Genomic DNA, 27,346 nt, shown 5'->3' with positions numbered 1-27,346 from the left:
GTCTTTAAAAAGCCAATAGTAATGTGCTGTGACACACCCCAAAATGAAGTTTCACTTTGTAACCACCTGAGCCAGCTCTCCAAATCTTTATCTGTTGTTCTCTGACTGGTCAACTTCTGAGCTGCGTACACACAGAAATCGTCAAGGAATCAATCTTTGTACGTTAGCATTCATTCAACATTGGCTGAAACAACCAGCAACAGAATACTGAGACACAGAGCATTCTCCTGCTGGACAGACTCCAGAAGCTGGGGAGGAACGCTGCTCAAACGCAGGAGCTGAAGGATGTACAGGAGGACAACACATTGAGTTTTATTTCAATCAAGTCACAACACTGTTCCAGCTGCTGCACAGTGCATCTACAGTTCTCCATTACAGATCCACTTTAAAGGGTTCCCTGTGACAATACAGCAAGCCTCTTTCCAAACAGGAGCAGTCCCAAGTTTTCCCTCAAAAAATAAAAACTCCATTCCAGTAAGTGGTAAATACATGAAATTACAGCAAACCAGACACTTAGGAGGAGAGCCAAGAAATCTTCCAACAGTTTATTAGAAAGAATGTAGACATTTAAAAAAATCCCCACTGTCATGAACATAAATTGAGGTTTTCCAGCCAGGGCATAAGCTGAAATCAAAACAGGAAATAAAAAAATCCAATAGTGTATTAACATTTTTCCACTCATTTGCCATACTGACAGTGCAAATACAAATCTGGTCTAAAATGTACAGACTCTCAAGCAACAATGTACAGCTTTCTTCGTCCTCCATGCTAAGAGATGTAAAAGCTTAAGGGCCAAACAATACCAAATGTATAGGCTTCAAGAACCATCTAAGTTAGGGCATTCACTAGTTTTAGCTAAAATACACCTCAACACTGACAAATGATCACATACAATAATGTAAAGTACATTTTTTAAAAAATAAACTTTAGTGGAATAATTCTGAAAGGTACACTGGAAGAATGACAGGGTATCAGGTTAAGATATCAGCCAATTTGTTTCAGCCCCTTCAAGTCCATGGTCTAGGATCTAAAACTAGTTCTCTTCCCTAAGCTGAGAGCTTCCTAACATGTAAGTAACTGTTATAGAAAGAAGACTTAGGTAAAATGTGTTTATTCATCAGAGCTGCTGTGTCAGTTGCCTAGGATCTCAACTGCTTCATGGAATCCTGGGAAATGTTCATGCATAAGGATATTGCCTTAGCTGACTTAAATTGCCCCATACAATGGTACATTATCAACCCTTAGTGAAGCCTTAAAAAAAAAAAAAAAAAAGAAAAAAGAAAAAAAAAAGGTTGAAAAATGGGTTAAAGGAGGCAAATACAGCATCTGCCTTTAGAGCTATCAACTCAGGAATTTTCTCAATTACGAAATCTTGCAGAAGTTATTTCTCTTTCTCAAAATCCAGGCGATGACAACATTCCTTACTCCAGATCTGGCATTTCTGAAAGGAGTTTAAAACAGTCAGCAAGGTCTACAAGAGAATCTGAGAATCTAACACTCTAACGTCTCAGTAGAGAAGTAGCTGGCAGAACTGAAAGCTCCCCGGTAAGCACTTTCGTGTATGCACTTATGAACAGAGCGAATATCAAAGAGTAAATGATTTCTAAGAACCACAACAAGGCTTTCTAAAGGTTCCTTCCTTAGTTCATTAGCCCTTAGTTCATTCTTGGGAATGCTCCCCTCTCCCACTCCCTTTTATTGTTTTTTTGAGACAGGGTTTCTCTGTGTACTCCTGGCTGTCCTGGAACTCAGAGATCCATCCACCTGTCTGCCTCCCCAGTACTGAGATTAAAGGTATTCACCACCATGCCCAGTGCCTTCTCCTTTCTTAATAAGCTAATTCTATTCCATGCCCAATTTGAAAAGTATGCTCTTGAGGCTGGAGAGACTGCTACTCTTCTAGAGAACCCAGGCTCAATCCCCAGCACCTACACGGTGGCTCACATTGGCTCCGACAGCCTCTGTTGTCCCCCAGCCACCAGCTATGCACCGTGCACAGACACACATGCAGACAAACACAAACAGAAAGGTGCTGGGAGGTGGCGGTGTCCACCTTTAATCCCAGCACTTGAGAGCCAAAGGCAGGCGGATCTGAGTTTGAGGCCAGCCTGAACTAGTTCCAGGACAGCCAGGGCTACACAGAGAAACCTTGTGTGAAAACAATAGGTATGGTCTTTTCCTGGTGGTTGCTGGGATCCTAACCTGTGCTCTACCATTCTCTTCAACTAAATTGTCCTTGAGCTTAAAAAGAACACTGGTGTCTATTCTGAAATGTGGTCTCAGTGTAAGACAACCACTACACTGGAAACAGTAACAACCCACCCCCAAAACCCATTCACTTACTTTCATCATCACTGTCTTGTGAATCCTGCAGAAGAAATTTAAAAACGTTACCAAGTTGACAACACATTCTTTTTAAACCCTAAGATTGTATTTTTCGAGACAGGGTTTCTCTGTGTAGCTTTGGAGCCTGTCCTGGGACTCACTTGGTAGCCCAGGCTGGCCTCGAACTCACAGAGATCCGCCTGTCTCTGCCTCCCAAGTGCTGGGATTTAAAGGCGTGTGCCACCACCACCCGGCTCTTGTATCGTGTACTTCTTGGTTGGAATTGAGCTCAGCTTCAGTTCTCCCCCGCTTGTTACCGTATCTTGCCATTCAATTAAAGGAAAAAAAGACTCAATACAAAGACAACAATGAATTCTAATTCTACATACTGAAGTTGAGAATTCTCCCAACTACATAAATAACTTTGTGTTAAGATGTTAACAGAATATTGAGGAAAGTATGTCTAACAGTCCAATATGTGCTCCTCTTAATGCAGTCACATCCTTTTATTACTATAGTCTCTGACTTGGTTTTAAATCCTATTTATATCCTTGGTAAGACACTCATTTTCTTTATTTTCTTTTTTGTTTTTTCAAGACAGGGTTTCTCTGTGTAACAGCCCTGGCTGTCCCGGAACTCATAAGATCCACCTGCTTCCCCAGTGCTGGGATATGGATGTGAGTGCACACTTGCAGGGGGAGCCATTGAACATGCAAGACCATCTGTAAATAAACTGCCTTTTACTATTAGGAAAAGAGGGTTTGTATACTTACATCATCTGCTCCATCTACTTCGGGTAAATCTACATCCTCATCACCACCCATATGATCCATCATCTATATGAAGCATAAAAATTAGTTTTTAAAATGTTCAAAAGCCTAATAGGCTGCACATTCCAGATATAACCCTTCAGTCCATCACAGGTTCCCACCAATGAATGCAAAAGAAACCACTTCTTCCCTGAAAACACGAGACAGGCCAAGTAGGACGTGGTGGCAGATGACTTTAGAAGTTCAAGGTCATTCTCAACTACAAATTGAGATAAAAGGCAAGCAAGCCTGACATCCCGAGGTCTCAAAAAAAAAAAAAAAAAAAAAAAAAAGTTGCTAAATTCCACCCAGCAAGATACCTACATATGACAGAAACATGGCTCAGTGGTTAAGAACATTTACTGCTCTTACAGAGGACCCAGAACCAATACCCAACGATTCACAATCCCAGGGGCCTCTGGACATCTATATGGTATCCACAGAGAAAGGAAGGAAAGGAGCTAGCACAGGGAAGAAAAAAAAACCCTTCTTTATAGCAGGGTATAGTCACCTCTGGAGGTAGAGGAAAAACAAAACAAGTAACACCAGCACAACAACAACAACAACAAAAACACCAACATCCCTTTGGTAGTTAAAAACTATCTTGGTCTGGATAGATGGCTCAGTGGTTAAGAGTACTTGTTGATCTCAAAGAGGGCCTGAGTTTCAGTCTCAGAACACATATGGTAGCCCACAACTATTGATCAACAGCAAACTCCAGTTTAAGGGGGTTCATGCCCTTTTCTGACCTCTTCAGGCACCAGGCATACATGTGAACACACATGCAAAATAAGCATTCACATACAGCCTGCCTGAGCTACACAGTACATTCTGGACCAGACAGGGTCAAAGCTGGGCAGTGGTGGGCACACCTTTAATTCCAGAACTCAAGAGGAAGAGATGTTGATATCTTCTTCCCATGAGATGCTTAAGTAAGCAGTTAAGCACATGAAGTTGGAAATTTAGCCCCTAATTTTTAATTTTCAGATAATCTGGTGTAGACTAGACTGGCCTTGACCTTACTATGAGCTGAGGATGACCTTGAACTTCCTGACCCTGTATCCACTTACCATGTCTGCTATCACTCCTGGCTTCACAAAATTCTGAGGATCGAGAATGAATCGGGGCTTCATGCAAGCTGAGTAAGCATTCACCAACTGAACCACATTCCTTCTTTACTTAGTTTACATATAACTAACAAATATTTCCCACTTTGGTCATAGTAACGTATTTGTAACATTTTACAAAACAGCATAAAAGTCCTTTTCTGAGCCAGGCAGTGGTGGTGCACACCTTTAATCCCAGTGCTTGGTAGGCAGAGGCAGGCGATCTCTGTGAGTTTGAAACCAGCCTGGTCTACAGAGTGAGCAGCCAGGACAGGCACCAAAGCTACACAGAGAAACCTTGTCAACAAACAACAACAACAACAACAAAAAATACCCACATGGTGTTTCATAACCACCAGTAAATTTTCTGATCTCCTTAGGCAGATACATATGCAAGCTAACATTCATACACATAATCGGAGTTATGGGCGGTTGTGCTACTATTAAGGTTGCTGGGAACCAAACCCAGGTCTTCTGCATGAGCAAGAGGAACTCTTAACCGCTAAACCATCTCTCTGGAACCTGATGCTGGTGTTTAAAGGTGTACTTGTAGAGAGATGGCTCAGCGGTTAAGAATACTGGCTGCTCTTCTTTCTGTGTTCAATTCCCAGCACTACGGCAGCTAGCAACTGTCTGTAACTCCAAGATCTGACACCCTCACACAGACTACCTGTAGGCAACACACCAATGCACATAAAAATAAATTACTTGGCCAGGCGGTGGTGGCACACGCCTTTAATCCCAGCACTTGGGAGGCAGAAGCAGGCAGACAGATCTCTGTGAGTTCAAAGACAGCCTGGTCTACGTAGGGCAAGTTTCAGGATAGGCTCCAAAGCTACACAGAGAAACCCTGTCTTGAAAACAACAAAAAGGTGAATTTGTACTATATGGTTCAAAGTATAGTACAACTGCTGAATTCATGCTCCTGAATGGTGCCAATATTAGGCTTGCACAACTACTTGTACTGGACTGAGAGATTGTACTTTTTTAAAGGAAATTTGATTGTATTTTTGAGATTTTGTGTGTATGGGTGTTTTGTCTGCATGTATGTTTGTGCAGCATATGTAAGCCTGGTGTCTGAAGAGACCAGAGGAGGACCACCAGGATCCCCTAGGAATGGAGTTATAAGCAGCTGTGACTACCATGTATGTGGGTGCTGGGAACTGAACCCAGGTCCTTTGGAAGAGCAGCCAGTGCTCTTAACCAATGAGCCATCTCTCCAGCACCACATCATTCAGTTTTTAATTTCTGTATATCAGTTTTTGAAGTTACATTCATTAACACATGATTGTATACATGGAGTCATCTCATAGGTCCCCATAACATGAAGCTTTGAAAATAATTTTAAAAGGCGACTTTGAGGGGCTGGTGGAGAGCACTTGTTCCTCTTGCAGAAGAGACCAGGGTCTGACTTCTAGTAATCAATCACACAGTGGTTCATAACCCTCTGTAACTCCATTTCCTGGGACTCTTGACACCGTCTTTGGACCTCCATGGGCACCAGGTTCCCAGATGGTGCACAGACACATACGCAGGCAAAGAACATCCATACACATTAAAAGGAAAAACATTAAAATGACTGTACAGAACAGTATTATGGGAACAGGGTAGAGGACATCACTAAGAGAACTCACCTCAGAGAAACGGTCAAAATTGGACATGTCTTCATCTGAATCATCCTCCCAGTCTTTCCAATTGTTGAAGTCCACACTAAGCCAATTAAGCTACAGATCAACAAAAACATCACCCTGTGTTAAGTTTTTTGAACTTACAACCACTAAGGGGACATAAAATTAGCACAAAAGAGAAAAATCCAAGTAAAACTAAAAGCAGTAACAAGCCCATGAATCATTTAACTTTCCTTTTACACAAAAATAGTCATTGGTAAGAAGCATTGTCTGATATCACAAAGGCTACCCTTGGAACTACTGACCCCCTGGGACATGGATTATAGGACACGCCACCAGGCCGCACCAGGCTGTAGCTTTGTGTGCAGCCTGTTAGGCACTCTGCCAATGGGGCTACATCCTTAATGCCACTGTTTCCACTCTAGACAGGACCTTACTAGGAAGCCCTAGCTGGCTTAAATTCATAGATATCCGCCTGCCTCTGCCTCTTACATACTGGGATAAGCACCACACACACAGCACTTCTAAGACATTGTATGTGAGGAGGAGCAAGAGGGTAAGACAACAACTTGGAGTCGGTTCTCTCCTACCACATGAGCTCTTAGAATCAAACTCAGTCTTCAGGTTTGGCAGCAATCACCTTTGCCTATTTAGTAAGTCATTCTGGCAGCCAGTCTCCAATTCCTTGAATTTTAAGTGACACCAAACTTTGCTCCCCTATGATAACCAAATAACTTATAAAACCTTTTCCTCTGCAAAATTTCTTTCCCTTTCCCTGTTTTAGACAGTCTTAACTTCTTTGGCCCATGGTGGTCCTGAACTCGTGATTCTCCTGCCTCTGCATGAACCACCACGCCTGGGTCAAATTCTTCTGTGTCCGGGAGTAAACTCAGGATCTTGTAGACACAAAGCACCAAGCCCATCTCTAAAAAAGAACAGGCTCTGGCTATTTTATGTCATCTCAACCCAGGTTAGAGTCCTCTGAAAGACGAGAATCCAACTGAAAAATTGCCTCTGTAAGATCAGGCTGTAGGCAATCCTGTATAACATTTTAATTAGTGATTGATGGGGGGAGGGCCCAGTCTACTGTGGGGCAGAGTAATCCCTGGGCTGGTGGGTTCCATAAGAAAGGAGACTAAACAAGCCACGGGAGCAAGCCAGTGAAGAGCACCCTCCATGGCCTCTGCATCAGCTCCTGCCTCCAGGTTCCTGCTCTGAGTTCCCATTCTGACTTCCTTCAGTGATGGGACTATTGATGTGGAAGTGTACACCAAATAATCCTTTCTTCTCCAAGTTGCTTCCTCTGGTGTTTTATCACAGCAACAGTAAGTAACTCTAAGACACCCAGGCAAGCGAGTCTCAATGTCACAATCTTTCTGTCTTAGCCTCAAATGTGCCACCATGCCTGGTGCAAAAGCCTGTGTCTCTCGAATGTAAAGGATTGTTATCAACTAGGGACTTATTTCATGACATTTGATGAGAGTGCCAGGCACAGAACACCAGCTTTTACACTACTATGAAGACCACACAGAGAAACCCTGTCTCAAAAACCAAAAAACAACAAAATCTTATTATAAAAACATTTTTTTACTTCTCAAGCACAGAAAATGAGCACCCACCTTTGCCCTCTCCTTTGTTAACCTAGGCCACGACTGGCCTGATTCTCCTTTCCGCAAACAACATAAAATCGATCTGTCCGTTCTTTTATGCTTGGAATCCTGAAACAGGAGAATCGTCACACCATTTCACCTCTCTACTATCACGGTAAAGAATAGCCTGTTCCTTTCTACTTCTCCCTTTTCTGATTGCTCTTTAACCTTTTTTTTTATTGTATTGTTAGAGGTCAAACCTAGGATCTGAAAACACACTGGGAGTACTCTCTCAGAGCTGCATTTCCGTAACTGGCTGTCACGGTGCAGCCTCACTTGTCCTCAACTCTCTATCTGAGTGCTAACAGTTTTTATGTGACCCTCTACACTAAGCTTGGCTTCTTTCCTTCGGCTTTTCTGAGATGCTTTTTCTATGTAGGCAAAGCTGTCCTGCACCTCAACTTCCTGAAAATTCACCTTATAGGCACAAAAAAACCTATCTGGTTTTTTCCTCAGGCTCTCAGCTACTAAAAATTTCAGATCTAAAGACAGGCTTCAAAGGTGATGTCATCTGTCCAGTGACAGAATAAAAAACATGCAGAAAGAAGGTTGCAAAATATAGCAGTCTCGTTCATTAAAGGCAAGTACATTCATGGCTAGCATTCAACAACAACAACAACAAAAAAAGCAGTCTCTATAAATTGTTATAGACTTAACATTTACTATCAGCATTCTTATTTCCTCATAATTTAAATCGGAATAAAGCATTAATACTACTTACATTTGGATCAATACAGTGAAAAAGATCAATTTCATTTAAATGCTTAAAATTATCACTTCCTCCAAGACAACTAAAAAAGAGAGAGATTCACATCAGCCTCTGTGAACAATAGATCAGCAAAGAAAAAAAGCGTAGACACTCAGTTATCTGAAGTAAGCTTTGGGTAACACTGACGTAAAAAGGTGTAGTGACTAGTTTTGTTAATTTGACACAAACTAGAGTCATCTGAGAGAAGGGAGCCTCAAATGAGAAAATGCCTCCCTAAGACTGGGCTGTAGGCCAGTCTGTAAGGCATTTTCTCAATTAGTGATTGATGGGGGAGGGTCCAGTCCATTGTGGGTGGTTCCATCCCTGGGCTGGTGGTCCTAGGTTCCATAAGAAAGCAGGCTGAAAAGGCCACGTGAAGCAAGTCAGTAAACAACGCTCCTCCATGGCCTCTGTATCAGCCCTTGCCTCCAGGTTCCTGCCCTGACTTCCTTTGATGATGAACAGTAGATGTCTAAGCCCAATAAACCCTTCCCCCACAAGCTGCTTCAGGTCATGGTGTTTCATCACAGCAACAGTCACCCTCCCCCCAAGACAAAAGGCAAATTACCTGAAAGTAAGTTTGGATTTTTCAAAATTTACATTAACATCTTTACTGTCTTCAACACAAAATTCAATGAATACATAGTCCCTTCGATCGTACCACTTTGCAGAAGCAGGCTGCCTATAAACAGAGAAAATGACAAATTCAAGCAGGAATTGAGTACTTATGATTTTACATTACTTACTTATTTCTCTACTCCATCACATTTTAAAGTTTTATTTTATATTTACCCTACATTTCAAGGGCTCCAACAAACTAATTTCAGGAGGACATAAACTTTAATAGGGATTTAATTTTGGGAGGTGGGGGAATAAGGAAGGGTTTCACAATAGCCCATGTTGGCCTCAAACACCTCACCTTTCCTTGCCTACCCAACAATGCCATGTATCTTTCTAGTATCACTGTAGGACAGAAAATAGTCTTTAAAAACCAACTACCTTTTCCTTCACAGACGCTCAGCAGTGTTAACAGGGATTTTAAAAGCCAAAATCTAATGTTTAATTTCCTGTCAATCACTAGGTGATGATCCTTTAAACCATTATCACTAAAACTAAGATGTACAGATTTAATTATAAGCCACTTTCAGATAAATGTAGTAGTATTTTATAACCCTGATTTCAACATTAGAAATTTAGAAGTTAACAGGGATGCAGTCAGCGGCATAATTTTAGCCTAGCATTTACAAGGTCAGAGTTTTATGTACTAAACCCTGGAACAAAATAACAACTGAAAAGTACAGAAGTGTTATGGTATGTTGTTTTTTCATTCCAGAACTCAGGAGATTTAAGGTAAGAGGACTGGGAATTTTAGACCAGCTTGGACTACATATTACATTGTTGTTTCACAGAACAAGAGCAAGGGCTGGAGAGATGGCTCAGCAGCTAAGAGCACTGGCTACTGTTGTGGAGGATCTGAGTTCAATTCCTAGCACCTACATGGCAGCTCACAACCACCTGTAACCTCAGTTCCAAAGGATCCAAGATCAGTAGGCAAAACACTCATACAAAGATACAAAAGCCAAGTTACACCACTTGAGGTGGCTCCCCGGGACCCACTTGGTGTTAGAACTACGAGTTGTCTTGACTTGAACATGTGCATTGGTACATGCACACATAGTGACTAGTAAGTTAAAAAAGGACACATGGTGGCTTCCTAATTTGAAATGACAATAAGCCCACCAGAATAAAAGCTACCTCTTACTGCAACACCTATTGAGTTTTTCTTTATTAACTATACCTCCTACCCTTGGGGTTTTGGGTTGTTTTGGTAGTGGTCTTGCTGTTTAAGTGCAGGTTGGCCTGCAGTAATAGTTGTCCCTGCCTCTTGAATGATGGAATTACAGGTGTACACCATTCACATTCAATTTAAGAGATTTCATTCTTGTTTTCTTTTTCGAGACAGAGTTTTTCTATGTAGCCCTGGCTGTCCTGGAACTTAAGAGATCCGCTTGCCTCTGCCTCCTGAGTGTGTTGGGATTAAAGGTAAGCCACCTCTACTACCTGGCACTTTTGAGAGATTTCAAATGCCCTTTATCCCTTGTAAAATAATATGAATATTAACAATCACTTGCTATTAGTAACATTCCTCTTTGTGTGTGTACACACCAATGTGCCTGTAAAGCCAGAGAATTACTTGCAGGAGGCAGTAATTGAGACAGGGTTTCTCTACACAGCCCCCTGGCTAATGCAGAAGTCACTATGTAGAACAGACAGGCCTCTAACTTGTGATCCTCCTGGCTCTGCCTGCTAAATGCTGGATTATAGACACAAGCCACCAGGTCTAGCTTAGTGTTATTTATTTGCACCTGTGTACAAGTACCCATAGAGGTCAGAAAAACTGGAATTACAAGCAGTTGTCAATCACCAGATACAGATGCTGGAAACCATAGCCTAGGCTGTCCTCGAACTCACTGAGATCTGCCTGCCTCTGTGGGGATTAAAGGCACACACCACCAAGCACAGTCTAGAATTTTTCTACAACGGAAAAAAATGGGGTGGTGGTGGTTGGCCAAACACTTTATTCAGAGACTTGGAAAAGGGCCAAAGAAGTCCACCAAACCTGTCCTTAGCAGGGTAGATCTTAGAGGCCACTGTTGCTAATACGCTAGAAATTTTCAGCAATGAAGAAAAATTTAATTAAAACTAGCTGAGCTTGGTGGTTTATGTCTATAATCCCAGCACTTGGCATGCAGATGTAGCAAAACTATTGAAGTTCAGGTAAAGCCAGGCTTTGGAGTAGGACCCTTTCTCAACTACTTTCCCCCGAAATGGCATGAGTTAGTAGTATAGTTCAGTGTTAGAGCATTTGCCTAGTACAGGCAAGCCCCTAGGTTTGAACCCAAGCACTGCAAGTATTTTAAGTAAGATGAGTTCATTTCTGTATGGAGTGCTTTTTCCCTTTGGAGCAGTCCAGTCTGAGCTGTTTGCCATGCCTGGTGGCACACACCTTTAATCCCAGCACTCAGGAAGTAGAGGCAGGCAAGAGGCCAGGCTAGTCTACAGAGTCAGTTCCAGGACAGCTAGGGCTACACAGCAAAACTCCACCCTGAAAACCCAACCAACCAAACAATAAATAAAAGAAAACAAAGTCTACCTTGCCCTGGTGAGATGGCTCAGCAGCCAAGTAAAAGGTATTTGCTACACAAGCCTGGCAACCTGATTTCAATTCCCAGAACTGACATAAAGATGGAAAACAGGACTCCGAGACACATCCCTCCACATGCATGCCCACACACATACATGAGCCCACCCACCAATAATAAAAATTGTAACAAACTTGCTTGTTCAGTGAAGACTAATAGCTGCAGCTCACCATTATTACCCAAGTGTCCTTTGCTTACCTTTAGAAAACTTTAGTAAACTGCACGTTACCATAGGCACCTAGACTTTCTATGTTTACTAAACAATGTTTAAATTGAAAATAAAGTAGTCCGTTGGGGACAAAAAAGTGACAGATAAATAGACCCCAAATAATCTTGGATTCTAAATCAACTAAAAGAGGCATTCCTGTGAATTATTTGAAGTGGGAAGACACATCCTAAATAATCGTGGACTGCACCTTCCATGGCAAGTTCATCTGCCCCGCTGCCGTCACTGCTTCATGCTTCCCAAGAGGACCGAAGACGAGCAGCAGCTCTTTGGGTCTCCTCCAGGTTTTCAGCACCAGACTGGAAGTGACTAAAAGCAACTACTAGGTTCTGGATTTTTCTGGGTAGTCAGTCATTGTTGAACTATTCAGCTGACATAGCATCATGTAGGCAAGCCAAAATCAATCTCCTTGTGACACACACACTGAATTGGTTCTCTTCCACTAGTAATTCCAAATAACACGTACACCAGGATTCAGTGTAGTATTTTACCTCATCTTAATGTTAAGGTCTCACTCTGCAGTTGGTCCCAAACCTGCCAAACTCTCATAGTAGTATCTAGAATCTACTAATATACAAATCAAGTCTCTCTACATATAAATGTGATAAGCTATTGTTAATATCTGAATTTCTACTTGAAATAAGTGAGGGAAAATAGGATGAGGGGCAGAGAAATGGCCCAGCACTAAAAGGTATTTGCTCTTCAAGAAGACCTTAAAGCAAAACCGAAACATCAGAACGACCTGTGTTCAGTTCTCAGCACCTACCAACTCCAAAGGACTGGACACTCTTCTGGCCTCCTCAGGAACCCTCACACATCTAGCAAACTCACACAAAATCTTTTAAAAAGTGCTACCATCTAGCCACATAATAGCCTCATCTAGAAATTACTCAAAAACAGCAAAGTAGGTTTCTCTCCAGTATTAGGTGAGCTAAGAAAGAGGCTGAGTCAGCTCAAGGGGAAGCTATAGTGTTTTCCAGTTAAAGATCTGGCCAAACTGTAACTAACAGTCCTAAACCAAAGAACTCACACATACATCAAAGGTACTTTACATATAAATAAATACTGGCTTGGCGATGCTTTGCCGAGATAAACAGTTCTCTCTCTCACAGTTAAAGGTTCATATATATATGACTATTGTGCCTACAGAAGTCAGATGGATCCCCTTTACTAGAGTTATAGAGGGTTGTGAGCCTCCACATGGTTGCTGGGAACTATCAAGTCCTCTCCAAGAGCAGTTAAGTGCTTTTAGTTTTTGTTTTTTGAGACAGGTCTCTATATAGCCCTGGCTGTCCTGAAACTATATAGGCCACACTGGCCCCCAACTCAAGAGAACTGCCTAGCTCTGCCTCCTAAGAACTGTGATTGAGGGCATGCTCTACCTTGCCCAGCTAGTAAGTGCTGCTAACTGCTGGCCCATCTCCCAGACCTGCTAACTATTTTTCAACCACCACCCCAATATACTTTTCGATAGGCTTAACATGGGGCATAGGTGAATTTGACTGAAGATGTGCTACAGAGTAATGAGACTCACAGCAGACCTCAGGCCCAACCCTAGCCATCAAAAGCATCTCATGTAATCATGCCCTATAGCCAAAGCACATCAGAGCTTGAACATTATTAAATGTTTACTGGAAGGTAGTGCTGGGAATTGTTCTGGAGATGCAACAGGAGAGGAAAATCCCAGCTCTTCCTTGAGCCAGGTGTGGTGGCTTACACTGTAGTCATAGCACTTTTGAGTCTGAGGTAGAGGATCACTACAAGTTCCAGGACAGCCTGGTCTACATTCTCTGAACCATTCAAGACCACACTTCAATGAATAATATGGTTATGTAGGAAGACTCTGCTCAGGCTTCAGCTTCAGTCCGTCCCCCTCCCACAATTATCCATGCATACGCACTACATACACACATCAATTGCACCTCTCCAGCCCCTGGGTGATGGAAATAGGAACCTAGGTCCTCACACTTGTTCAGCAAGTACTCTTACTGGCTGAACCATTTTCCCAGTCCTCTTTTCAGTGTTTTTAATGAGGGAGTCTTTTTTTCTCCAGAGTTTCTCTGTGTAGTTTTGGTGCCTGTCCTGGATCTCACTCTGTACAGCCCAGGCTGGCCTCGAACTCAGAGATCCTCATGGCTCTGCTCCCAGGTGCTGGGATTAAAGGTGTGAACCACCGCCTGAGGGAGTCCTAACTATGCAGGCTTGGATGACATTCAACTGCAACAAACCTCCTGCCCCTACCTTTCTATGGACAGTACTCATGTGGAGGTAGAAGGATCAGGAGCTCACAAAAGGAGGAAAACAAAACTGTTGTATTTGTATCAGCTCTGCTATGGAAAGCCAGGCACAGTGGAGCACACCTGTAATCCAACATTGGGAGGTGAAGGCAGCAGAGCCAGGCCAGGCACGGCACTGCTGAAAAGAAAGAAGGAAGTTTTAGCTGGCTACAGTGATGTACACTGTTAATTCCAGCACTCTAGAGGCAGAGGCAGGATGATCTCCATTTGAAGCCAGCCTGGTCTACCCAGAGAAACATGTCTCAGAGAAAAAAAACTAACCTACATGTACATATTAGTTGGAGGAGATTCAACTGTACCATATCCCCATCTTTTATTAAGTTCTAGCTTCTGGAAGCTGAATTTCCAGTAGTTCCTGTGATTTAATTTAAAGAGGGGGCTGGACCAGTGGTGGCACACAGCTTTAATCCCAGCATTCAGAAGGCAGAGCTGGGGGATCTCTGTGAGTTCAAGGCTAGTATGGTCTACATAGACCCATCCAACCTGCTGCCACTGCCTCAAAAAACAAAAAACAAACAAAAACCCCCATCAATTCATACAATAACCAACAGGGCTGGGGGTATAGGTCACTGGAAGTGCTTTGCCAAGCATGGGTGAATGAAGCCCTAGGTTCTTTCTATCTTGATAGCAAAAGATAATACACAATTCTACATTTAAGAATTTACAGGTGGGTGGTGGTGGCGCACGCCTTTAATCCCAGCACTCAGGAGGCAGAGCCAGGCGGATCTCTTTGAGTTTGAGGCCAGCCTGGGCTACCAAATGAGTTCCAGGAAAGGCACAAAACTACACTGAGAAACTCTATCTCGAAACCCCCCCCCCCAAAAAAAATAATAAATAAAAAGAATTTACAGAGCTGGGTATGGTGGGACATGCTTGTCATCTCACACTTGGTGGTGGAAGGAGGGTCACAAGTTCCACGTCAGCCTGGCACACGTAGTGAGACCCAACTAAAAAAACCCTAAAGCCCCACAATGTGCTCTAGAGTTTTCCGGAGGGGGCAAGGATAACCAGTAACTATTTAAGACCCCCAAATGATTTTCAGGGTTCTAAACTTTTAAACAGAAAATGCAGTTTAGCAAAGCAATGTTAAATTAGCAATAGGAGTAACCTACAATCCAGCATTTTTTGTCACTTTGTTTCTATGCCTTCGAGTTAAAAGTCTAACTCAACATGAACAAAAGGAAAAAAAAATCAGTTGCCAGGTTACAGTGGTTAGGAAATCAACATTGAACAAAGGCCATCAGTTGCTCTTTTCAAACTTACGAGACACTTACATAGGACATGCTCATTGTTTAAGTTCGGAAGGCTGAAGATTTTATTTTGGGAGTTCTGCAAAGTATATAAATATTTATTTGTTTAGTAAATAAATAGGTGTATAACTTTAATCCCAGCACTGGGGAGCTGAAGGCCAGCCTGGTCTACAGTTCCAGAACAGCCAGGGCTATACAGTGAGACCCTGTCTCAAAGAATAAGTCTATTTACAAGAGACATCAACAAAGTACACCATCAGCCAGATTTTTTTTAAATTTTCACTTTAGAATTCTAAGTCATTAGTCACATAAATGCCTTGATGTTTACAAAATGGTATATATTGAACATTTTTATCTTCTAAGGAGTTGTTCATATTTATTTTATGTGTGTGTTGACTACATGTACGTAAGGACATTGCTAAAATCCCTGGTACTGGAGGCCAGAGGGCCCAGAGAGGTCCAAAGAGGGTGCTGGATTACATCAGCCACCATGTGGGGGTCTGAGAATTGAACCCAGATCCTCTCGAAGAGCAGCGGCAGCTCTTCTACCAGCCATCTCTCTACCCCCATATACTGAGCATTGAAAACAGCATCAGGCATGTGATTGATTCAAAGTGTGCATAATGGTTCAAGTTTAAAATAAATAAATAAACAAATAAACAAACAAACAAACAAATAAATAAATAAAGTGTGTAGCCAGGTGAGGTAGCAGACCCCTTAATCCCAGAACTTGGAAGCAGAGACAGTCAGATCCCTGAGTTCGAGGCCAGTCTGGTCTACAGGGAGTTCAGGACAGTCAGGGCTACACAGAGAAACCTTGTCTTAGAAAACAAAGAAACAAAAAACCAAAACCAAATAATAAATAAACAAAATATAAAAGTTATGTGCGCACATGAGCCTTACTATGTAGGCCTGGCTGGCCTTTATCTTAATGGTGTGTACCACCTCTAATTTCAGTACTTGGGAGGTAGAGGCAGAAGAAAGATTAAGCATTCAAGGGTAGCCCCATATGTAGTGGACTGTAGACCACCTAGGGCCTCACTGACCCAACTCAAAAAAAACCTTATAGCCGGGCGGTGGTGGCGCACGCCTTTAATCCCAGCACTCGGGAGGCAGAGCCAGGCGGATCTCTGTGAGTTCGAGGCCAGCCTGGTCTCCAAAGCGAGTTCCAGGAAAGGCGCAAAGCTACACAGAGAAACCCTGTCTCGAAAAACCAAAAAAAAAAAAAAAAAAAAAAAAAACCTTATAAAAAAAAGTTAATAGGGCCAGGCATGGTGGTCCACGCCTTTAACCTGAGCACTAGGGCAGGCAGAGGCAGGTGGATCTCTGTGAGTCCCAGGCCAGCCAGCTCTACATAGTGAGACCTTGTCTCAAAAAACCAAATTAATAGAGGTTGGAAAGACAGCTCAATGGTTAAGAGCACTGGGTGCTTTTCCAGAGGCCTCGGGCCTATCCTCCCTCAACAGCTATATGGTGGTTCACAACCATCTGTAACTCCACCTAGTTCCAGGCAACCCAACACTCTATTCCGGCCTTTGGAAGTGCTGCAAGCAGGTGGTACCACCCACATACCAGGTTGGGTGGCTCATAACTGCCTCTATTCAGATCTTAACACCTCTGCAGGAACCTGCATTAGAATGTACATATCCATAAAGACATAATTAAAAACAATATAATTTTTAAAATATTTATTTTTGCCAGGTGGTGGCGCACACCTTTAATCCCAGCACTCGGGAGGCAGAGCCAGGCAGATCTCTGTGAGTTCGAGACCAGTCTGGTCTACAGAGCGAGATCCAGGACAGGCACCAAAACTACACAGAGAAACCCTGCCTCAAAAAAAAAAAAAAAAAATAAAAATAAATAAATAAATAAATTATATATATATTCTCATTTGTACTAGTGTATTGACTACATGTAAATATATATATGTGCCACATGATTGCCTGGTGCTCACAGAGGTCAGAAAAGGGCACTGGGTCCCCTGAACCTGGAGTTACAGATGATTGTGAGCCACCACGTGGGTGATAGGAGCTGAACCCAGGTCCTCTCCAAGAACAGCACCCACTCAATCCGAGCCACCTCTCCGGTCCCAATAAAAACAAAATCTTAAAAGGAAAAATTTGTGCTGGGCGGAAGTAGCACATGCCTTTAATCCCAGCACTTGAGAGGCAGAGGCAGGCAGCTCTCTGTAAGTTTGAGGCCAGCCTGGGCTACACAGAGAAACCCTGTCTCGAGGGGCGGGGGGGGGAGTAAACAAAAACATTACCTTTGAAGGTAAAATTAAAGAATGGCGGGGGGTTGGGATTTAGCTCAGTGGCAGAGCACTTGCCTAGCAAGCACAAGGCTCTGGGTTCGGTCCCCAGCCCTGAAATTTTTTTTTTTTTAAAAAAAAAGGGGGGGTGGTAAGAATGCTACCTGCAATTTTCATTATTTACACTTATTAACTACAGAAAATATTTCAAAAAGTCATTTTAAACACAGTGCTTATAAAGTATTTTTTGACTTTATGTGCATGAATGCTTGCCTGCATATATGTGGACCACATCCCTAAAACTGAAGTTTTGGACGGTTGGTAGCCACCATGTGGGTACTGCTAATAGAACCGGGTCCTCTGCAAGAGAAGCCAGTGCTGTTAAACCACTGAACTACCTCTCCAGCTCCTAAATTGGTACTTTTCGATGAAAAGGTGTTTTGTTTGACTATGTTCATCTATTAAATTGATTATGTTTTACCTAGCAATTCATTTTCTCCCTACAGATGTTCAATCTGTTTGGTATATTAAATATCAAAAAGGAAATAAACGCTTTACATCAATTTGTCTTAAGCCAAAATGTTGCACTAGCATATAGCTCAGTTGATAGAGCCCTCCCCTAACATAGGGTTCTATCCATAACACCTCGAAAATAAAATTTAAACCGGTGCTGGTGAGTTGGTTCAACAAGTTAGGGCACCCACTGCTGCCCTGACAACTTGAATATATTTCCCATGGGATGGAAGAGGTTTTCCTGTCACCTCCAGGAGCAGTCACTCACACAAGAATAAATAAATTTCTTTACCTATTTTCCAGCACTACATGCCTTCTTCTAGGGCCTGTTCTCAGCCACCAACTAGCTCGAGGCTATGTTCCACCCGTTTAGAGTTCTAGTCCTACAATATTCAAGCAAGCCCTTAACACCTGTACGATTGTTAAAATCTGGTTTCTTTTCAATCACTACCCACAACTAACTTTTCGGGTTGTGCATTGCACCCACTCACACCACCACCAAACACTGGGAAATTCAGTTCTCACATCTGAAAAGTTTTCCTGAGAAGGGAAGGCCTGGAAAAATAGGGCCAAAAATTCTTAACAGGTTAAAACCACCAAGGTCCCTTTATCGTAGAGCTGAGATGTAACAATCTACAACCACCTCCACATAAGCAAATTTAAGGTCTTCTGGCCAGTAAGGCGGTCACCCCATACCCATTCCATCCTCACACGGAAGGAGCACAACGAAACGCCACGCAAAGTTGGTGGAGGAAAAGTCCACAAGTGTCCTGTGACCGGACACGTGCACAACTGCCTGCCCACAGTCACCCCTACTCCCTGCACAAGCGACCGACCACGGAGTTCGCAACGAGTCCGGGAGGCCCGGGAGACGTGGGGACGGGAAGTTTCGTCGTGGTGACGGCACGGCCGCCTCTAGTTGCCTAGCAGTGCCCGCCGCCGCCGCCGCCGCCGCGGGCGGGGGGCCGCGTGGAGCCCCATCGGCAGCCCCGAGGGCTTCCCGGGGGCGCCCGCCAGCCCTCGGCCCCGGGGCCCAGCGACTCCCCCGGCTGCAGGCGCCCGCGGCTAAGTTCGCGGAGTTCCGAGTCAGCCAGGCCCATCGGGGGGGACGGGCCCGAGGAGGAAAAAAAGATGTCCTCCGCCCGCCAACGGTAACCGGAACAGGGGCGCAGGGCCTCCCACCGCCCGGCAGGGCCGCCGCCGGCCGGGGAGAGGCGCAGGGCCGCGTGGGGGAGGGCCGAGGGCCGTTTCCCGGTCGCCGCGGTCCCCGGCCGGCGCGGCCTCGCTCCGGGCCGACCTGCCCGCGGCGGCATGTCGCACTCACATGGTGAACGGGGCAGGGGGCCAGGCGAACGGGTGGGCGGGCCTCGCTGGCGGCGGCGGGCGCGGCGGCTCCTCTCCGGCGGCGGCGGCGGCGACTCCGGCGTCTTCTGCCCGGTCGCGGCCTCTTCTCGCTCCCCGAAGGCGACGGCAGCGGCGGCGGCGGCGGGCTCGACCTCGATGCCCAGAATGCACCGCGCGCAGAGCGGCTCCCTCAGCCCGGGAGCGGAGGGAAGCGGAGGCCGAGGGGCGCGAGGACGGAGAAGGAAGGAGCGTGCGTGCGTGCGTGCGAGGGCTGGCGAGGCCGGGCGGCGGCTGGTGACGCAGCAAAATGCCCGGGCCCCGCCGCCGCGCCTGCGCAGTCTGTGTTTTCGGGCTCCCGCGCGGCTTTCTAGAGATCTCTACGGAAAGGGCGGGGCCTGCCGGCTCCTTCGCGATGCTTCCCGAGCCCGCCCGCCCCGCCCGCCAGCCGCCCGCCCCGCCCGCCAGCCGCCCGCCCTGTTCGCGCCGTCTTCCCGTGCTCCCCTCTCGCGTTAGCAGACCGTTGGCCGCCAACCGCCCGAGCACGCGCGCCGGGCGCTCTCCCCGGGAAACGGCCGGGCCGCGGGAGACCTTGGCCGGCCAAGTGGTGGAAACCGGGGCCCCGAGGAGACAAAGTCTCCGGAAAGACGTCTCGGTGGACATGTTTGTTTGAGAACGGGGCTCGCACTCGAGCCCCAGAGGCTGGCCTCGAACCCGCGGCGGTTCTACCGCCTCCGAGTGTTGAGATTACAGTCGTGTGGCACCGGCCGCCACACCTTGGCTGTAACCGGTGCAGTGGGTGGGAAAACGGCGGCTTCGTGCTTAGAGCCTGGACCCCCGCGCCGTGTCCACATGGTGGACCCTGTCCCGGACAGAGGAGGCGCTGGCGCGGATTTACCTTTGGGGCGGGCCTTCCTTTCCCTAGGTGAGGCCGGGAGGGTGTCTAGACCTTCACTGCCCCCATGCGTGTGAGTTCAGATGAGGAGGCCGCGGGCCTATTTAAAATCCTTGTGTCATGCCCTGGATAAGGTCTCGTGAGGGTAGTAGCCAAGAGCAGTTATTTGCTGGTCAAAAATGGGCAGGTCAGGGCAGAGGTAGACAACAGGTTTCAGCAAAGTGCAAAACGTTTGGGAAGAGCGGTAGCTTGAAGGGGAGCCAAATGAAGTATTATCTGTGCCGTGCAATGAAAACTGTTCAGAGCTGCAAAATGGGGGCGTTAGGCTCAGTACGGCGAACGGGGATATAAATAGATAGAAACTTGTTCGTGTGTTGTCTTCCTGTAGTTCAGGCTGGCCTAAACTCACTATGCAGTACAGACTGGCTTCAAATCTAGGGCAATCCTGATGTGCTGGGACTACAGGCTTTTTCGTTTTGTTTAATGCTGTTGGTATCACTTAGCCCAGACTCTTAGGTGATGTTGACCGTGTGGTCCTGATCCCGTTTCCCAAGTGCCAGGTAACTGAAATACTACGATTCTGAGAATCTTACCACCCATCAGGGAAAAGAAAATGATTCAGCATAGTGGCACAGGCTTGCAATCTCAGCTGAGGAAGCTGGGGCAACCTTCAGGCCAATCTGGGCTGCATATTGTTTGAAGACAATCTGGGCAACTTCCCTGCTTCAAAATTTCAATTTTTAATTTTTTTCTGAGGTTTGGTATTTTGCCAGTATGTATACCCCGTGTGTGCCTGATGCCCACATGGAGGTCAAAAGAGGGCAGGAGTTCCTCTAGAGCTGGAGTTGTGAACCATGTAGGTTCTTGGAATAGAACCTGGTTTTTTGAGAAGAGCACCCAGTGCTCTAACTGCTGAACCATCTCTCCAGCTCCCTCAAAATTTAAAAAGAGCTGGGGGTCATGGCTCCATGTCTTTAATCCCAACATTTGTCCAGGGGCAGAGGCAGGTGGGGGGCAGAGGCAGGTGGACCTCTGAATTCTAGGCCAGTCTGGTTTGTATATCAGGGCTTTAAGAGAGAGATCCTGCCTCTGGGATGTAGCTCAGTGGTGTAGAGTACTTGCCTAGCATGGGTGAAACCTGGGTTCAGTCCATGGCACTACCACTACTACCACACCCCAAAAGAAAAAAGACCAACTATTATGATGGAAATACAAAATTGTTGGAAGCACAAAACGACCATGGTAGCTGGAAGAAACAGGACAGGCCTTATTAGGAAACTTTTTTCAGGGCTGGAGAGATGGCTCAGGGGTTAACAGCACTGTCTGCTCTTCCCCAAGACCCTAAGCACCTGCCAATGCCTCCCAAGTGCTGGGATTAAGGGTATGGGCCACCACTACCCAGCAGAATATTCAGTTTTTAAAACTATCATTTGAGGGGTTTGGAGAGATGGCTCAGCAGTTAAGAGCATATATGGCCCTTATAAAGGTCCCAAGTTCAGTTTCCAAACACACATGTCAAACATCTCACAACCACATGTGACTTCAGCTCCAGAAGATACAATGCATGTGATCTCTGTGGACACTAACACATATAAACTTACTCTCTTTCTCTGTCACACACACAACAGACACAAACCCACATACGTATGAATTTAAAAATTCTGTGTGTGGGTGATTTGCCTGCATTTATGTATCTGTGTGCACCATGTGGATGCAATGTCTGTGGAGGACAGGAGGGCATAGGATCCCCTGAACCTGGAGTTACAGAAAGTTATGCGTGTGCGTGCTGGGAACTCGACCTGGATCCTCTGCCAGGGCAGCAAATGCTCTAACTACGGAGCCATCTCTCCAGCCACATAAAATGTTGTTTTTTAATTAAATGAATTTTGCCAAGTGTAGTGGTGTATGCCTTTAATCCCAGAACATAGGAGGCAGAGACAGATCTCTGAGAGTTCAGGGCCACCATGGTCTACATAGTAAGTTCAAGGACAGCTTGGTCTATATAAGGAGACCTTGCCTCCACCTCCCACGAAAAGCATTTGTGTATGTATGCATGAGTACAGTTACTTTCAGAGGCCAGAGAGGGTGTCACATCCCCTAAAGTAGTTAGAGGCGGTTATGAGCTGCCCATTGTGGTGCTCAGAACTAAATGCAGGGTCTCAACTACAGCAGTATGTGCTCTGAAGGCCTGAGCAATCTCTCCAGCATAACATTAGTATGTAAGACTGCCTTCATCTTTATAAGCTGTAAAATTATGTGTATACCAAAGAACTGTTTCAAAAAATTATGATTAATCAGTAAATGTTTACCTTGTATTACTTTTTATATACTTATATACATACCCAGGTTGTATAAAAATTTGTTCTGTGGCCGGGCGGTGGTGGCGCACGCCTTTAATCCCAGCACTCGGGAGGCAGAGGCCGGCGGATCTCTGTGAGTTCGAGGCCAGCCTGGGCTACCAAGTGAGTCCCAGGAAAGGCGCAAAGCTACACAGAGAAACCCTGTCTCGAAAAACCAAAAACCAAAACCAAAAAAAAAAAAAAAAAAAAAAATTTGTTCTGTGATCACTGGCAAAAATTCAGGTTGTTCTGCTTTTGCTGTATGTAGTGGCATAAACCTATAATTGCAGCATTCAAGAAGTAGAGGAAGGGGGGTCGGAGGCTCAGGGCCAGCCTTGGCTACACTGCAAGTCTGAAATCTACTTGGGCTGTAAGACTGTGTCAAAACTTCTTTCAACTCTGCTGCTGTAGTACTGTGAAGACAACATGTACGTCAATGAGGCTACGTTTAATAAAGATATATGTCTGTATTATGCATACACACACATTGGGTTTTTTTTTGTTTTGAGACAAGTTTTTTCTGTGTAGTCCTAGCTGTCCTGGAACTGTTCTCAAATTCAGAGATCCCCCTGCCTCTGCCTCCCAAGTGCTGGGATTAAAGATGTCCACCACTGTACCCAGCTTCAATAAAGCTACTTAAGGATGCCGAAATGTGAATTTTTTTTTAAGGTCTTGCTATGTTACCAAGTGGACATTGAATTTCTAGGCATAATGTACTGTTTGAAATGGAATTTTGGGACCTGGAGAGATGGCTCAACAGTTAAGAGCACTCTCTGCTCTTCCATAGGAGCCAGGTTCAATTCCCAGCACCCACATATGTAACTCCAGTTCTAGGGGATCCAATACCCTCTTCTAGCCTCTGAGGGCACCAGGAATACAAGTGGCACACAGACATACATGCAGATGAAAACACCCATACACATCAAGTAGGATTAACATTAAAACAAACCACCACCCTCACGGATGACCCAAGCCCATGGGCAGTGAAAGCAGGATCAGGATGCTCATCAGGTACCTAGTGAGTCTGGCTGCATGATGAGACCCCGGAGAAAACAAAAACCACTTTTTTTTTTTTTTTTTTTTTTGGTGCAGGAAATTAAACTGAGGGACTAGGGAAGCTCTTTCCACTGCTGAACTAAATCCACTTGGTTGGGCCTTCAGCACAGCCTGGATCCCCACTTCCAGAGGAAGGGCAGGTGCTGTTTTCTGAAATAACTGGAAGTTCCCAGTCCCTCTGGAAGATTCTACCAAACCTGTTCATCTCCCAGGAAGACCACAGCAGCCACACCAGGTGGAAGTCAACAGTCCCAACACCAGTGAAGTTCTTTTCTTCCAGACTCAGAGCTTCCTGAAGACCAGGGACTTTTTGGTTTGTTTGGTTTTCCGAGACAGGGTTTCTCTGTGTAGCCCTGGCTGTCCTGGAATTCACTCTGTAGACCAGGCTGGCCTCAGACTCAAGAGATCTGCTTGGCTCTGCCTCCCAAATGCTGGGATTAAGTATGTGTCCCCACCGCCCGGCTTGAACCAGGGATCTTGTACATGCTCGGCAAACATTCTAATACTGGGCTAAACATCACCAGCTTGAAATACATTATTTTTTTAGTACTGGGTATTGAACACAGCATTTTATACATGCTAAGCAAACACCCTACAGTTGAGTTCTATTCCTAGTTTTTTGTTGTTTTTCCTTCGAGACAGAGTCTATGTAGCCCTCTAACTGTCCTGTAATTCACTGTGTAGATCAGGTTGGCCTCAAACCCAAAGATCTGCCTGCCTCTGTCTCCCAAGTGCTGGAATTACAAGCTTGAGTTAACTGTCTTCCTGTCCATTAAAAATACGTCACTCGTTACTCTGATTGGTAAGAACTGATGGCAAGTGAGTTAGATTTGGTCTGCAAGCCGTAGTTTGCTAACCTCTGGCCTGCATATGGACCCCAAAGTGTAAGGAAATTATTAAAGTTAAGCTTAAGAAGGAAACAGAGCATGGTACCTGCCTGTGACTGTAATTCTGGCACTGAGGGTGGGGGGTGGATCAGGCATTCAAGGCCATCCTCAGCTAAGCAAGTTTTAAGGCCAGCCTGGACTATATGAGACTAAACAAAAATTTAACAAGGTCACAGGTAGTACAGTCCTGTAATCACAGGCTGAGGCCAGAGAATCTCAAGTTCAGGGTCTGCCTGGACTAAGTGGCAAGCCCAGAATCAGCCTGGACAGACGCTCTCTGTTATAAAAGGTTAGCATCACGGTGTGTATAGGGAGAGTGCGAGTGTGGCGTGTGTGATGCTCTAGGTTCACGCCCGGTACCACAAGACTCACAAAGTAGGCTAAACAACTGGTGCTGAACACTAGGCCACTTGCATTAGGTTTCTCTAACAATGGGATGCTGCTGAAGTTGAATAACTTGGTAACAAAATATAGATGAATTGAAAGTAAAGTAACAGACTAGAAGGTAACATTCAGAAGAACTCAACCCCAAATTTTTGGGAGTTTCCCTTATCAAAAGTTCTTTTGAAACAACTGTCTCTTGTGAGACACTTTGGAAGATTCAGGCCCACTGCATGGCAATCCATAATCCACTTCTCCTCTACCCTATTCCTTTGGTTACCCCTCTGTCTTTCCCAACCCCATCTCAATGGACTTCACATTAGACTTCATGCCTTTAACTGTCGTCTCAACCATCAGCGATGTGACCCAAGTTGTAACAGGTTTGTCTTGCAAATGTACCGACAACTCAATTTCTGACTGGGGCAAGGTCAAGACTCAAACACAGGGTTACTGTGTTTTCTCTTGCGCTTCATCTTTACCTTCGTACAATTTAGAAACATTAGTATGACGGTAACGGAAAGGTAAATGACTGTGCCTTGTTCGAGCTTTCTCATGTTCTGAAGTTTGATTTGGTACTTCTAAGGTCTATAAATATGGGCCCACCATTAGCTAGAATATTTCTAGAGGAAGAGGCTTTAAAAGGTTTAAACATCAAAGAAAAAATATTGAAAAAAGATTAAAAAATTCTTCTTCTTGCAAGGTAGTATATGTTATCTCTGTGGCAATGCATAATTATAAAAATATCCTGACTGGAATTTTTGCTGGACCTTACAGCCATACTTAATAATACAACTCAAGGTCACTTAACTAAGACTTAAGACTGTTATTGTACTGTACTTGGCCTGTTTAACCTGCCTTTAAGAGAACAGTGTAACAACCAACCTTACTTGCCTTGGATTTCCTATGTAATCAAATTTTACAAGCTAATACATAGCTTTAATCGTAAATTTATATACTCTTCTCTGTCCCTGTTCTATGAGTAATTTATATGTACACGCATGCTGTGATAGTCATTTGCTGAAAACAGCAAATAGATTGGAAGCTGCTTTATAAAATGAATATCCACCACACATGCTGAGACCATTATTCAGATACTGCTTCACAGGATTCGTTATCTTGGTCAGTTGGAGTTACTCAATCCCTTGTTAAATGCTGTTAAAGATGTTTGTAAAAGTAGCCTTCATTCCTGCCCTGTGTGATGCTTTCTGTTCTATTTAAAAACAAAACAAAAGAGCAAAGCCCTTTGTCAGGGATACAGACAGACACAGACTTTTTTTAAGTCTTCAGGCAGAGACTCAGACTCACACACAGCCAGAGTAAGATGGGAGAGTGAAGCAGAGAATTCAAATCTGGCTTTGCTCTAGGTGAAGGACACCAGGGGAAATGCTTTCAATTCTTCCCTTAATTCAACACCTTAACATTGGCGACTCTGACTTTATTATTGTGCTCAGACCGCCCATACCTCAAACATCACCTTTAAGAGTATATGTACACGCTTATCACCCATACCTCAAACATCACCTTTAAGAGTATATGTATACTTACAGGCAGCTGAGAGGAGGCTCAGGTGGTAAAGCGCTTGCCACATTTAAGACTTAGCCGGGTGGGTGGTGGTGGCGAACGCCTTTAATCCCAGCACTCAGGAGGCAGAGGCAGGCGGATCTCTGTGAGTTCAAGGCCAGCCTGGGCTACAGAGTGAAATCCAGGAAAGGCACCAAAACTACACAGAGAAACCCTGACTCAAAAAACCAATTAAAAAGACTTAGTTTCAGCTCTCTAGTAGCACTCATGTTAAAAACAAACCGCAGATGAAGCAGTGTCCATCTGTAACCCCAGTCCTAGTAACAGATGGATCCCTAGGATAATGACAAGCTATTCTAGCCAAATTCATTCAGGTTCAGTGGGAGACCCTGGGCATGGTATTTGGGAGTATTTGGGAGGCAGTTTGAGGTCAGCCTGGTCTACACAGCTACTTCCAGGCCAGCCAAGGCTACATAAGTGGGAACCACTTAAAAAAACCAATGAGTTGGAGAACTGAGGAAGACCCTGAACACTGATCTTTGGCTTCCATGCACATGCAAATACATACAGTGGATGCACTCACAGGAACACATACACAGACAGATGTGCTAGCTCACGCCCAGCTGAAGCAGGATTGCTGGGAGCTGGAGGACAGCCTGGCTTTACAAAGTGAAACTCCCCAAGACAAAACCTCCTGTCAGGTATGGAGGCTCAAGCCTGTAAGGCTGTACTCCGAGGGTTTAGGAGGAAGAATCTTGAGTCTGAGGTGCAGTTCAGATCCAGGTCATTATAGATTACAGCAAAAGCCTGCATCAGAGTACACGAGGGGCTGGAGATGGCTCCTGCTAAGATCACTTGCTGCTCCTGCGGAGGACCCATGTCTCCCAACACCTCACAGGCTGCAACTCTAGTTCCAGTGAA

The 27,346-nt window shown here is 44.8% G+C and overlaps 1 protein-coding gene across 1 annotated transcript; it reads right to left on the bottom strand.

The window, feature by feature from the left end:
• Positions 1-288: 288 nt before the first annotated feature.
• Positions 289-19,765, bottom strand: Ptges3 (prostaglandin E synthase 3). The gene is made up of 8 exons (XM_052753637.1): positions 19,330-19,765; positions 8,834-8,947; positions 8,239-8,308; positions 7,488-7,586; positions 5,875-5,964; positions 3,099-3,161; positions 2,344-2,368; positions 289-1,441 (listed from the first exon to the last, which is right to left on the bottom strand). Coding segments are annotated over exons 1-8 (483 nt in total). The 5' UTR covers positions 19,332-19,765; the 3' UTR covers positions 289-1,421.
• Between the last annotated feature and the right edge of the window lie 7,581 nt (positions 19,766-27,346).

Source organism: Peromyscus californicus, unplaced genomic scaffold (assembly GCF_007827085.1).
Source record: "Peromyscus californicus insignis strain IS unplaced genomic scaffold, ASM782708v3 Scaffold_24__1_contigs__length_46423439, whole genome shotgun sequence".
Lineage (NCBI taxonomy): Eukaryota > Metazoa > Chordata > Mammalia > Rodentia > Cricetidae > Peromyscus > Peromyscus californicus.
This window is presented reverse-complemented; position numbering and strand designations above follow the sequence as displayed.

What these genes read in the sequence shown, in the direction of transcription:
- Ptges3 (XM_052753637.1), bottom strand. An exon ending in AAATCCAAACTTACTTTCAG is followed by an intron (nt 8,309 to 8,833) that starts GTAATTTGCCTT and finishes TCTCTTTTTTAG; the next exon opens with TTGTCTTGGAGGAAGTGATA. An exon ending in TTCACTGTATTGATCCAAAT is followed by an intron (nt 7,587 to 8,238) that starts GTAAGTAGTATT and finishes CTCCTGTTTCAG; the next exon opens with GATTCCAAGCATAAAAGAAC.